The sequence below is a fragment of the Acanthopagrus latus genome, chromosome 14 (assembly GCF_904848185.1).
Source record: "Acanthopagrus latus isolate v.2019 chromosome 14, fAcaLat1.1, whole genome shotgun sequence".
In the NCBI taxonomy this organism is placed as follows: Eukaryota; Metazoa; Chordata; class Actinopteri; order Spariformes; family Sparidae; genus Acanthopagrus; species Acanthopagrus latus.
Window position 1 is genome coordinate 18669224 of NC_051052.1, and position 15122 is coordinate 18684345.

The 15122-nt window shown below is 39.7% G+C and overlaps 1 protein-coding gene and 1 long non-coding RNA gene across 5 annotated transcripts in view; both read left to right on the top strand.

Annotated features, from left to right (window-relative positions):
• Positions 1 to 15122, top strand: part of LOC119032215 — a 1052400-nt gene that overhangs the window by 889573 nt on the left and 147705 nt on the right. The window lies entirely within an intron of this gene.
• LOC119032204 (ras association domain-containing protein 3-like) overlaps positions 1 to 15122 on the top strand; it is a 32376-nt gene that overhangs the window by 8236 nt on the left and 9018 nt on the right. Inside the window, exon 2 of the mRNA XM_037121134.1 lies at positions 13911 to 14018. Within this exon, the coding sequence (XP_036977029.1) occupies positions 13911 to 14018 (108 nt within the window). The remainder of the gene's footprint in view (positions 1 to 13910; positions 14019 to 15122) is intronic.

Genomic DNA, 15122 nt, shown 5'->3' on the forward strand with positions numbered 1-15122 from the left:
TTATGAGACTCTTTTGCCTTTCCCCTCTCCTGCTTTTCCAAAGGAAACGTAAGTGGAATTGTTCTTGACTGCGCGGGCCTCGCTATCTCATCAAACAGAGCCGGAGTGCTTTTGTGCCTGGAAAAACACGCACGCACTCACATACACACACCTCGACCACTGCAGTGTGCTGTGTTGTATAATAAGATAAATCTGCTTTTGAGAGGAACCACCTGCGTCATGGAGAATATGAGGCGTTTGTCAGGACTGTGTGTGTGTGAGCGAGAAAGGGAAAGATGAAAAGAGTGCATGCAAGATACAGAATATTGACCTATAAAGGTTTTTCAATAAAAAAATAACATCCAACAACTCTGATATGATGCATATGAAGATGATTTTGATATTTAATACTGGAAGTTTTTGTGATCATTTTCTTGCATGCAGGAACATTTTTCCCCAATTTTTATCTACTCAGTTTCTAATAATATTTTTCATGTCTTCGTCTTGTTTTTCTCTTTCTCCAGTTTTAGTAACAGCCCGACCAATAATTGATTTTTGGGGCTTATGCCTATAAAAAAATTAGGGAGTGAACAAAAAATCTTTGGCAGTGACAACTTAAAAATGACATAAGTGCACTGAAACATCAAACTGAACTGGATAATTTACCAATTATACATTATAAAGCACCTTTAGCTGCATTATAATCTCTTAAAAAACAAGGCTTCATATTCAGACGACCGATCAGCCGATCGTATCGATTAACTCATATCCATCAGGCTCTAGTTTGAGTTATTACAAACACTCTTTGAAAGTTACTTCCATCTCTTTTCCGATTGTCATTGAATTATAAGTTTAACATTTTCCCAGCAATTTAAGGACATCTGCAGTCTTAACGTTTAAGCCGATTTGGACAAGAAGTCCTCGGCATTGCTCAGAAAAGCTCCAGAAGAGCCTCTAAATGGACCTTGAAACAATTAGCTGATTGAAGGTGCATTTTATAAGAAAGTGTATTTTATTACCAACTCGTCAAATACGGGGCTTTTGGATGGAGGCCAACCCGACTTCCCAAAAGCCCAAAGCTTCTGTATTTGATGAGTTGGCAATGAGTGTCAAAAATCAATTTACTTACAAATTGGACCTGTCGATTAATCGTGAACTATCGTTTGTAGTTATTTATTGGGCACAGATGCCAAACGTCCAGTTCTTTGAGCTACTTAAATGAGAAAATCTGCTGCTGTTCTGTTTCATGTCACTGTAAACGAAATGTCTTTTGGTTTTTGGGTCAATTTGATGATGTCAACTTCTACTCTGTGACCTTGAAGTGGGTATTTTTAATATTTCCTGACATTTTATAGACTAAACGATAAAGTCAGACAGATTAATCGATGTTGAGAGTAACCATCAGTTTCAGCACTACAGTAATTGTCTATATTTATACAGTCCTCTGAGCGTATGAAGCTTGTCGACAGTGACGAATCACACAACCAGCTGCTTTCAACAGACTCTCTGAACAGGTGGTCAAGTGGCTTCCTCCTCCTGCACCCCACTTCATTTTACCTCTCAGTGGAGAAACTGACCACCTGTGGCTTCATATTACAAGGTCAAAAGGCACCAGAGGAGGCGTGTAACCCACCTTGTAAAGACACTAAACAACTGTTTTTACTTTCCACTTGCAAGTGCAGACATTCCTCAAGTTCAACCTGCTCGGAGAGATTATTTAAAGGAAAATCTTAAAATCTCCTTCTTCTTATCTCGCTCCTGGACACATTTTCGGCCTCCACATGCAAAATATACTGCAAGTGCAGTTATAAGTGCATCAGATAAATCACGAAACTGATATCTGCGTGCGTCCCCAGACTGTAAACCTGAACCAAAAGTAGCACCACACAATTTTTAATCCACAGAATACAAAATGCGTCTTCTGCATAATTTTGCTCTTGTTTGGTAAATTTCAGTGGATCAAAGCAGTGCTCTATCATCCTCTAAAGTTTAGAAGTTTAATTTGGATTGATGCTGAAAATGGGTAATTATTTAAATCTGCTTGTAGACAAGTGAGCGAGCCTCTCAGCCCGGCCTCCTCTGTGTTTATATGACCAGTAATGAAGCGCGTGTTTGTCGGTTGGTCTCTGTAAGACCGTCACATACCAGTTTCCAGTTAGAAGCTCATCTGGGAGCAGTTTAGACCGGCTGTGATCTCCGAGACGCCATTATCACCAAACCACAGCGCACTTTCAGGCGGTTTTGTGCTCGCTTTGATGTGCAGCGAGGAAAGTGAGAGTCAAATGATGATAAATGAGAACGGAGGTTTACAGACGGTGTGTGTTGATGTGTTGAAGACCACCTGCTCAGAATGCTTTTGGAGGTCCTCATTAAACTGAGGGACATTTTTGGTGTGAGAGTTAGTGTTGTAGTTACAGTTTGGGCTGGAGATGTTCTTGGAGAAGGCTGAGGATTTATTAAGAGGTATAGAGATGATTTGGACTGTTAATGGCTGATATTTTGCAGTTATATTTTATGTATGTCAGCGTGTGTGTTGGCTCGTGACTCACAAGAAATTGTTTGAGATATTTTAGAAAAAATGTCCTCATTGCACCTGAGTTTGTCCACCAGAGATGAATGAGAAGTTAGATGTTATAGCTGTAAAATGAAAAGATAATAAAGTAAAAGTTTGTTTTGTATCTAAAGAAAATGGTCTCTTGATCAATTTGCCAACAGAGGAACAATTTAAATGTCTAAATTATGTAACTAGTAAGTCATTTTTATGATGAAATGACAAAATATTTACTAGTTCACTTCCTCAAAAGTAAAGAAGAACAGGAAGATAAGTTAATATGTTTTGGCATAGATACACTGATGTAGATTTCAGTAAACTGAACATCTTTGGCTTTTGGACTGTTAGTTCTACATAATGAACAATTGTCACCTTTTTTCAGGGCATTTTATATTTTTATAGACCAATTTGATGAGATATTGTATTAAAAGCTTTCTTAAAAGATCCTAGAGATGTTTTCCTTCATTCGAATTTCACACACAAAGCTCTAAAATGACAACTTTTTTCCTTTATTGTGACACAAACGATGCAGTGTATCATGAAACGGTGTTAGTGGTCTGTCATTACAGTAAATGACATTCCATACACCCCACTCATCACACCACAACACGCGTAATGTTAGCTTTGCACATAATGATGATATATAGACACAAAGACTTGCGTGCCAAGTAAACCGTCACCCTGTGTGTCATTAGTTGTTTCATGTGACACTTAAAATGAACCAACAATCCAGATCTAAATCGACTGTTCTCACACACACAGTCTCAACTAAAACCCCCCAAGGTCTGCAGGGTCTGAATGTTGCTGGCTGAACTTCATGTTGATGTGTGCGGCGGTTTTAAACATTAAGATCTGGCTCGCGGTGGCTGAGTATCACCGAGTGTGTGTTTTGGCTAGCTTGAGGTTAGACTGTGTGTGTTTTGTGTGTGCGTTCTCAGGCTGTTTAAAGGGATTTTCCACTGTAGCTGAGGCGAAGCAGCTTATCTGACTAGAGTAAAGTCATCATTACACACACACATACACACATCACACACTCGGCAGCACATCTCACAGGTATTGTTTCCCTTGTTTCCATTATTAGGCTCCAAACAGACACACCTGCCTTTCACATCCTCACTGTGCTCATTGTATCACAGCAACAACTTTAAGTACTGTGATACCACATCGTGTAATTTAAGACTCGTTTCTGCTTTTTCACATGAGCTATAAATACTCTAAAACATGAAATATAGGACGATTAAAAACAAGCTGTTGAGCTTATTGTTGGAAATTATTTTTCCTTTTTTTAGTCATTTTTGGAAGATACCTTCTTAGAAAATGATTTCATGAAGATGGTTTAGGTTGTGAAATTGAAAAGGCTGTCATGACGAGAGGCAAAACTTTTGTTGAAACACCCAAAGAACAAGGATAGTTAATCACAGGATGGTTAATAAATGAAGAGGAAACATTGTCATGCTTATGGAGATGAAGTTAACTAAATAAAAATGAATGGTGCCAATTTTAGAACAATTCACACACAGCTCTTCAGGTTCAGACATGGTATGTTAGCATTCAAGCTAACCTGTCCTATATCAACTTCAGGGATGCTTATGCTTTGAGTTGAATGCTAAAATTAGCATAGCAGCATGCACTGAGAACATCAGACATACTTATTTTAGCATGTAAAATTTAACATGTCAGCATGATGATATGTTAAAATATAGGACTCTAACTAATGATTCTTTTTACTGTGTATGATCAATGATTTGGTCCATCAAGCTTAGAAAAAATTGAAAAATACCTATGACATGAAGTTGAGGAAGATAGTTAGACCGACTCACCAACCATTATCTCCATTTATAGAGTCACACCACAAGTCTTTCTAGCAAACAAAACTGCAGCTGTGGTTTTGCCAGTGTTGCATGTTGCAAACTATAGACCACGAGAATACAAAGGTGTGACGATACGTGGTATGTGTATAGAGGGATGATTGACTGTCGTCACCATAGTGTTTCAGAGGATTGAAAAGTACATAAATACATGCATATTTAAACAACCTGCAGCGGCTCTATATTTAGTCCTAATGTGGGCGGAGAGTCAGACAGTGTGAAGGTCATTTAGTAATAAAGTTGTCAGATATGACTGATGGTGAGTTCTGTTGCTTCATATCTGACTCATGGATGAGGGTTGAGGGTAGCTGTCTGCAGTGAACCTTGGATTCATCATCATTGATTAACTGCTGTTGTGTTTGTTTGCTTTTGCTTTCTTTGGCAACGTGTCTTTAAATTATATTCGGTCTTCTTGTAGCTTCCCAAAAGCTCGACCACCTCATTAAATAACTCTGATGAGGCTGTGCTTGACATGAAAGTTGATGACGTAAGACCTGAGGACTGGTTTAGGATTGCCCACAGTTTCATAACAAACATAAATCTTATGAAGTCATACGAGTGTCATGAAGTTTTACGTCTTTAGCTTTATCTCTGCAGGCGTGTGTGTGTGTATATGACTTATACAATGTCATCTTCCAATCTTTACTGCTCTGTAAATCATTAATATTTTACTACTGTGAGCCCAGAAATGTAAGTTTGTTTGAGGACTGAATTAAGGATATTGCAGCGTTTGAGTCCTTGTGTATCCCGTGCTGTAAAACTTTATAACTGTACTTTAATTGATCAGTCAGGTGACAGAAGAAAACCAGATATTTGTCATGTTGGGCTTTGGGGAACATGGATAGACAATTTTTTCCCATTTTGTGATATTTTGTACACCAAACAACTGATTGACCTTGAGAAAATAACACCAATCCATCAACAGTGAAGATAGTTGCTCGTTGTAGCGCTAGTTTAAAGGTTTAAAGCCAGTTGTGTTGTCGAAAAGTCCAAACAATCTGTGACTGTAGCCTCTCAAATATGATGATTTTCTATTGTTGGTTGGTTGTTTGGTTGGTGGGCTTGTTGACTGGTTGGTGGACGTATGCACACTACTGAATGCCATTCTTGTGTTGTATATTAACTATCCAACACAAGCTATTGGAAGGCATTTTTCAATATTTTCTGACACATTATAGTCAAAAAAAATATTGAATCAACAGGTATTACTTAATAAACGCGGTCTTAAGTTGAAGCCATGCATTCACAAACTGTATGTGCTGGTGTTCAGCAGAGGAAGTCTGGCTATCATTGAACAGAAACAAGCCCACACATCTATTCTTTCACTGCCCTGCCTTTGTTGTCGTCCTGCGAGGTCAGAACCATGAAGTTTCATAATCTCCACACACACATGCTTACTCATTAACCCACACACACACACACATCCACACTAACAGCACACCCCGTTTGTCCTGTTGCTCAATTCATGCAAGGACTCCTTTTTTTCACCTTTTTCGTGTTTGGATTTAGCAATCCTTTGACACTTTAAATCAATCATGACCTCCATGTGTTTGTGTGTGTGTGTGTGTGTGTGTGTGTGAGGGCTCTGGCTAAGCTGTCTTTTGCCAGTTGTGCAGTTGCTCTAATAAAAGCAGTTTCTCGGTTTAATGAGAACATTTCCCAGCAGGCAGATCACCGTGTAGACAGCAGCTTCATGCTTGGACAGCATCATCATATTTTAATGTTATATTTATCTCCAAAGCAACCAAGTTAACTTCATGACCAGCCCCAAACTTTTAATAGAGCCCCCAAGAGACACGTGGTTTTATTGAGCATGATGTAAGAGTTTCATTACAGCTAAAGATAGACGTGTTTTAATTCATTTAATTACGTCTTTTCGACCATTTTAACATCCCCTTTTTTGGCTTCTTTGACTTCTTCCCCTTCTTATTGTCTCTTCTCTTCCTTCCTCATCCTTCTCACATGCTCCTCCCTTGTTTATCTGTGTCTTCATCCCTTTTCACTCTTCTCCTCCTCCACATCCTCCTTCTTCGTCCTCCTTGTTGTTGGTAAAGGTGGCTTTATCTCTGGGTGGTCCCTCCAAACTGACTCCTTGTGGGCTGCTCTCAGATAGCTGAACCGTAACAGTTTGTCCTGTACTCTGCAGTCCATGTGTCCACGTTGTACTTACTGAACCACTCTTCAAACATACAGACAGCACTGCAGAGGGACGTCAGTCGTCCTCTTTGGTTGACGTCATTGTAACGAGCCCGGCTTCTTGTTGCTATGTGGTCCAGCCAGTTTAGTCTGCAGGTTTCACTTCACTTTATTTCATGCAGCTTTCTACAGTTTTGTTTCGGGTTTTGCACATAAATTGAAATGTGTATATAGTTTTTTCCTCACATTATTCCAGATAACTATGTTTAAGCCAGAGTTTACTCAAAATTAATGGTGCATTTCATTTGAGGGAAGTGGGCGAAAGAGACTTAATTTAAAATGGAAAAAAACTGCAAATCCTGATCTCATCCATGAAAATTTGTGCCTGAGTCACGCGAGATAGATTTCCCTCAGCAACCGTGGTTGTTTCATGGTTTGTTCACCACCAGGGAAGCGAGTTTGACCGCAGGATCATTTGTGTTTATTTGCGTTACTCAAGCGAGCGATTGTTCACCCCAAACAGACAGATTACTGTACATTAGCAAGAACCAAGGGTGTGTTTGTGTGTGATTCTCTCTCTTCTTGTCCCCCTTTCTTTTCGATAACCTCACATTTATGAAGTACATTTCCCCTCCAGATCCAGACAGCAGTCAACACTACAGAACATAAACACCCGACAGTGAAGGTCACTGCTACAGTCAGGCTGATCAACAGGAGTGAAGTTAAATCCACTTTTTAATCCCAGAAGTTAAAAGTTAACCTCCTGCCTCTAACCGGCTCCGGCTCGGAGCAGAATCTGATATGACTCTGGGTGTTTATTCCCCCAGAAGGTCTAGATCTGCACCCGGTTCTACCTGCATTTTTACACCAATCATCAGCTTTACTGTTTAACATTGAAAACACATTGAATAACAATACAGAAACACAATCAAACTTCACCCTTGAAACCCTGGAAGACACCCTGGGGGTGAAAGAATTCAAAAATTAGGTGATAGATAAATATCTGTGGTCACTGAGCAGCTTATATAACCTCTACATCACAGAGAGAGACTGATCTATAAAAGGCTTAAACATGTCTGCACTGTATCTGCTCTATGAGTCCATTAACTGTGGAATCTCCACTTAAGATGAAGAGTTTGAGTGTGTGTGTGTGTTTATGTCCATTAGCTGGTCTGTCAGAGGAAAGGTGTGAGCACTTCCACTTGTACAGTGCATTTATGCGGCGTTGTACGTGCATGTGTATGTACCCATTAGTGCAGGAATGCTGGGAGGAAAGGTGTGGCCCATCTCCACTTCCCCCCATGGACTCAGCAGGAAGCAACAGAGAGAGGGAGGGGGTGAGGGTGAGGAAGAGGAAGGTAGAAAAATGGACACAAGATGGTTTAGTGGACAAATACAAGCGTAGCAAAGAAAGTTGATCCCCTGTGGTGTTAAAATGACACCAGAGATTTTATGAAAGTTGCTCATGTTTAAGGACGTTACATTTGCTTCGGTCATTTTGAACATACTGTAGCTTCGAGGAAGACACATGAGGAAGTAAAGACAGCGGCAGAGAAAAGTGTCTTCTTGTCTTTCAAAATGTAGGTTAGACTCAGCTAGCACAGCCAAACCTGTGTTTAGTCTGCCTGGAGCTCCAATAACACAGAAACACACACAGTCCAGTGCTTGAGTTGTCTATTTAGCCGAGCTAAGCATGTTTTGTCTGCACACACACACTTGGTGTGGTGATGTCATTTATTTACGGACAGTGGATGCAGACAAGCGTGACGGGGCTAAACAAAGGCAGGAATGCTGCAGGTGTGTGTGATAAAAGGTTGAGGAAAGAAAATACCGTTTCAGTCTCAAACAGCAGAGTTATTCCTGAACCAGCAGTGACGGAGCAGGGAGAGTCTGACATGGAGATAAAGATAATAAAACTTGATATGATTACCCTCCTCTGTCTGGTTTTTCCCCCCGGCTCTTCTTTTTATGTCCCGTCACTTTTTCGTCTGTCTTTCTCTTCTGCTTTTCTTTCCAGAATTTCCTGCTAGCTCTGGTGCCAAAGAAAGAGTCTGTTCTGCTTTTTTGTGCTCCTCTGCTCAGTGCAACAAGTCAAGTACTGAGACGAGAAGTTTTATTATCCTGTAGATATTGAATTAAGTGTTTGGTGATGTCAGTTTTTATACATGGAGAGTATTTTTAGAAGTAGAGCGAAAGATGAATACATCTGCTGTCATAACAGGATTAATTTATGATAAACCAAACTTTCTGGAGAATTTAAATAACCAAAATAAGTGGCTTTCTGTCACACTTCAACTCGAAAAGAACAGAGTGTTCATTAATAGCCTGTTCCTGAACATAAGACATCCTACCACTGCGGCTTCTCACAAGACTTTACATGAAACTGTGGTTTAATGTAATGTAATCCACTGCATCATGCATTTCATGAAACATAGTTTTAAGCTTTAGGAAAGACAAGCAAGAAGCGAGAAGCTGCATCAAAGGTCAATTTTATTTTTTTTCAAGTTTTAAGAATATTGGATGATTGTTGGCGTGATATCTGGAATGGCAATTATGTGACAGGATAATCGTTAACATGACATTTTCATATTGTCCCTTGCCTAGTCATAGAATATGGTGGTAAAGGCCTTTAATGCCACACACCATAAAACAGAAATGAAGAACAACAACATACAGTTGCGAGCTAGTTAGCTGCTGCTGACACAGAACCATAATGAGGGGAGATAACGTGATAATATTGTAATTGTGAATACCTTTGGCCATGACGTACAGAATGCCCTTCTACCAAACAAGCTTAAAAACTGAAAATTCAGCTGAACCTATTCTTATAATATGACAGACTCACTAATTTAGATCTTTCTTGATAAGTAAAGACATTTTATACACCTCACATTACAAAGTATTTTACTTTTCCTACCAAGAAATTCATCTGAAGATACAAGCCTCATAATCAGGGTTAGTCAACTTGAAGATTGGCTATTAATTGAGTTAAATCTCTGCTTCTAGTGCAAATAAAAGCCTTTATTCTTCAAACCCAGCTACTGTCTTATCCCTCTGTCCAGTGTTGATCCTCCAGCTTCAGTGGGAGGATTCGCTGTGCTCTTAAATAGGACCATGACCTCATGGTGTTGTAGCTCTGCTGTGCTCTGCTGCTCTTGTTTGTTTGGATTGCGTCGCTCTCGCCCTCCCAGTTCCTCTTTTAACCCACGCTACCCTGGACATTACACAGCCTGGGCTGAACACACTCGTCCACACTGACAAGGCCCAGGATGATACGTGAGGGCTGAAACAACCGATCCTTTTGATTATTTTTGGCAAAATTACAGATAAAGAAAACCACTTAATACTCTCATGAAAAGTGCAACAAGATTAAGGCAGAAACTATTTCTTTAGTGATTGATTAAAGACAACAAAATGCCAAAAGAATATAAGCATAAGACCAATACCTGAGACCAGGTTTTACTAGTTCAGGAGTGAAGTAAACATGGCTAACGTGGGTTGAAAGTCACTTAATCTAAAATGTCACATGGTTTAGCTATCGACCAAACTGCAGACTCAGCCGGTCTGTCTGTCTGTCTGTGTATGTGTGGATGGTAAGATGACACATAATCTCCTTACCTGTCACTTCCTGGTAATAAGCTTTGACTCACCTGACCCGGCAGGTGCTTAGAGTAAAGACTAAATGTGGAACAAAAAAAAAAACCTTCAGGTTGAACATAGCTGAGTCACAATACTCTGAGGTTTTAGAAATAAACCCAAGGAATCTGTGTCTTTGTCAGTGGTTAAAAAAAATCCAAGGAAGTCTTCGTACTTTTACTGGACTATTTTCACTTTGTTTTACTTTATACCTCTTCTGCACTACATTATTATACAGCCATAGTAAATTTAGATAAGAGCATGCACCTTTTAATTGCTTCTAAAGTTTATTTTGTTAATGATTAAACCAGTGGCAGCATTAGTTTAGCCACATGTCGATGTTTTAGAGATGTCTGAAAGTTGTCTAATGGACTTTTTCTCCCTCTAAGCTTCAGTAGTTGGTGGTGAGTTTATTGGTTTCAGTTCAGATCCCTGAGATTTATATTGTGACCCTCTGGAAGCACCCAAACATGAGTTATATCACTTGTAATGGTGCACTTATTCATAGCTGTGTCATGGTATTGGCGCTTTTACGTCCTCCGCCTCTTGTCTTTGTGCATGTGGTTGAGCAGATTTGTTGAGGTGTCCTCCTTTTAATCCCCATGAGTCAGTGTCTGAGGCTGACAGGTTGACAGACACCTGCAGACAAACAGGTCACCAGCACCCAGGTGTCAGGTAGATGAACCAATATGTCGATGCACCATTTAGACTTTAAATAACAGCGATTGTTGTAGACTTGTTGAAAGCCACGTCCTCTTTTCCCACAAATGTTTTGAGCCTGAAAACAACCACGTACAGTCGTGTAAAACAGGATGCAAAAGCTCTAAAGTCAGTCCCGTTGTTTCATATCTTCTGCCTGTATGTGTACAGTATGAGAGTGCCAATACACTGACTTTAATTCTCCAGTGTAGTGTGTGTGCTTACATGGGCATAGTGCAGCTCTCCTCTACATCTATTAAAAACCACACACACACATACACACATAGTGCAGAATCCAGGGAGGCTTTGAAGGCGCAATGCACCCTTATATGGAAAACACACACTGCTGCTCAAGGCAAAGACAAGGTGCCAATACTGCATGTCCACACACAGACACACAAACACAACAGCGTCCTAACAGCGTGACGTGCCCGCTGATTTATAGGTCAGAAAGAAACGCCGGTCTGAAGTGAGCATTAAACATTTCCTGTATCGTGGTTGGATTAGAATGAGCAGAACCTACAGATCAGTCAGCGTCACTCACATCTGAAAAGATGAATATGATAGATGATTATGTCAGATTTCATGAAAAAGGTATTTTCCCATCTTTCTGTTTTATCTGAAGATTCAGGTATGATCATTCGGTTGCAGTTAGGGCATCACAAGTAATTAAAATATTCTATAAATAGCAATACAGCCAAGCTCATTATTCTGATTGCAGGTAAAAAAGCTAAATGTGCATCAAAGATGTGCTGACCTGCATGTCTGGTTCTCCAGATGTAAGATGTGTCTGTTTTGTACAGACCCTGAAATATCATTGTGTCACATCATTTTTCAGTGGAAATGAAAATTGTGACGCGCAACTTTTCATTTTCACAATTGGTGCGTCGTCTTACAATCATGACAAAACTCACAATATGGTTATTTTTTACCATATCATGTGGCCATAGTTGAATTCAGCATTTTTTCCAAATATGTTGATTATGAAAAGCTTTGTCACAAAGCCAAATATTTACTGTTACACAATAGAATTGTGTTCCTTGTGGTCACATTGTCAACAGTTATCTTTTCTGAACTGAAATGTGATTAGTGATGCTGAGTTTGACTTGTAGCAGTTGCATTTGTGCCTTTTTTATTCCTGAAAACCCAAACATCTGCATGCAGCGACTGCCGGAAAACATTTTAATTGGCTCTGAGGTCAGTGGACGGGTTCTTCACAACTGACTATGTAACATATTTGGCTTTGTCTTGTGACCTAAATTATAGCATGTGCTTTCGGCAGCTGTGTGCTATTTTGAAATTATAAAAAAAAAAAAGAAAGAAAAATGGACAACTAACTTCAAATAATTCATCAGACGGCTCAGACTGGGTGTGTTTCTGACCTGATGTCACTCGTTTTCCGGCCTGCCGGTGGTTGTTTTCTAGTTGTTGAAGCTCACATGCAGATGTTCGTCTGTACTGAACACATGTGTCTGTCTGTCATCTTTATCTGGAACTTTCTCTATCAGCTGACCTCTGCTCTGACCCTTCAACCTGCCCCACCACCTCCTGCTATTTATACGTAAACACGATGGGGACTGCTGACTGTGGCTCCGTCCAGTCGTCACATTCAGTAAAACACGTGTTCCTGCGTGCTGCACATATATTTCTGCTCATAATTCAGTTCCACGTGGACTCCTGTCAGTTTTCACCAATCACAGTTTTAGCCATGAGACATTTCTTTTCTTGCTTTTGTGGATAGTTTTGTGCGACTGTCCTGCAGGACGTTTTTCCACATTTTCTCTAAAATTAGAAGTCAGTCACGCAGCATGGGACTCAGGCTGGATTATAAATGTTGTTTCTGTCATGTGCTGACCCGGCGGCGAGGAGCCTTCCAGCGCTTCACAATCTCGCTGCGATAGTTTGCTAAAACGACGGGAAGATTTCTAACAACAGATACATAAAAAATCAAGTGTTCTGTTGTATTCTAAGTGCACGTCTTCCTGCTATTTTATCTCCTATCTCCTTATTATCACGTTAGTGTGCTGAGTCACATGAAAAATATCACTTTTGTCTATTTTACCCTGAAGCACTGTGCAGTGACACAAAGTACCTCCTCTAAGTATAAAAAGCAAGAAGCTCTTCTTATTAAAACCTTCTTCTGCTTCTTGGCGGTCTTCTGTTATGGTTCTCTTTCGAAAGGTAAAGAATCAAGTTTTTATACGTATTATTATTTGTCCTATTATTATTTGTTTTTTTGAGGGGTTTTTTTAAAATCATGGTGTGGTTTGTTTTTTTTTGTTTACTTGTATTATCACCTAACTCCTCCAACCGCTGCTGTGTCAGGAAATATGTACAACTGACATTGCAGGATTAAACTTTTTTGTTAGGTTATTAAGGTTTCTAAGGGCTTCTCTTTCAAAGCATTAGAAGTTGGAAAATATTATTTACCTGAGGTAACACAATAAAATCTAGTGGCATCGGCTGTGGTGAAGTTTGCACACTCATGCACATGTGAAGGTTTAAAAAAACAGACTAATGAAGCGATGAAAGGATCTTTTCCACCGGGCACGACACAGCCGTCATGGTTGTGCATAGTTTTACATCACCTCAGATAGAGATGCATGACTGATATCAGACTATTACAATGTTAACACAACAATGCTAATTAGAGAGCTACGGAATATTAAATCATCTGTACTCCCTCAGGTGTGCATAGACTACAGCTTATAAACTTCTTTTTGGTATATAAAAATGGGAAATTATTGGTTATCTTAATGGTATTGCCATGAAAAACAGGTAATCACCAGTTCTTCTTAATCTCAGGTCCATTTTGAACGAAGCAGACAGAAGCAGCGTCGGTTTATACAAAATAAAAAAACACCTCAGCAGACTCTGTGTTGTCGTATACTGTCTGTGAAGTGTGTTGAATGTTGTTTTTTACATGTGCTCTCGTCCACGTTTTCCTGCATCGTTGTCCCGACAGACGCTGCATTGTTGAATAATCTCAGTTGACTTGTGACTTATCGTGTCATGTTTCCTTTTTTTCTTGTGTCCGTCAGGATGTGGAGAAGGAGAGAGAGCTGCGGACCGAGTTCAGCAGGGAGGAAATCAGGCAGAGGATCGAGCTGTACAACTCGGTGACCAAAGACCACCTCAAAATGACACTCGTGAGTAAAACAAACACACACGAGCTGAGTCAGTGGGTCGTGTGTATTTAACTTGGAGCTTGTTTCTCTTTTAAAAACAGCAGAAAATCTTGTACAAAGCAGTTTTTTATCATGTAGATATTCTGTGTGCCGCTGCTTCTTCTCCTGTTAAACAGCTGAATGACGTTTTTAAAACTGTTATCAAAGAAACAATAATACTTCTGATCCTTTAGTTAAATAAAAGTAGATAATAACATTGTCTAAAAATACTCCATACTGCTATTAAAAGTCCTGAAGTTCTCATTTTGGGGAAGGGCTTTGTTAAAACTGACATATGATTACAGAATACTTTTTTCCACTAATGAATACACGCGACAGCATTTTAATGTTGTTCTGTAGCACATTTAAGACGCTTTGTATACTTTAAATCAAAGCAGCCTATAATCTGTCTGTCATGCACAAAGTAACTGAAAGTGTAGAGGTAGAAATAACAAAGTATGTCATAATTGTCAAGTTAAAGTAAATTAGTGACTCAGTCTGCTCGGTACTTCCACTCCTGTTGATATTCATGTTTGATTTTATGTCTTTATCGTCTCTTAAGGATCGTTTGACTAAAATGGCGAAATGTTCGGACCAAACGTGACGTAGGCAGTCAGACACGCTTGCAGTCCAAACAAAGGAGAAGGAGATGAAGGCCGATGTATTTTATAAAATACTATAATATTTACTTAAAGTGAATTAGGCTCTGTACAACAGCTCCAAGGGTTGATCGAGATACAGAAGGAAAAGTGAGTGTTAGAGTTCGACCTGGACCACCTGCGCTATAACTGTCTAATACAGGAGGAGGGAGGCACTCTAGAAAAAACAATGGAAGTGAAGTAGATCTTTCCAGTCTTCGCTGCCGTCTTCTGTATGCCTTCCTGAATAAACACGCTTTTATCAACTTGTTATTCGCTTTCCATTTAAAGATAAAAATATGCTGACACGAACATGAGTGAAACAGCTGTGACTTCCAAACAGGCAGAGTCCTGCCGGCCTTAAATCTCTACTTTTTAAGGTGTGCTGATGTTTCAACATCCACGCTGTCCTCCTCCTCCTCCTCCTCCTCCGCCTCCTCCGCCTCCT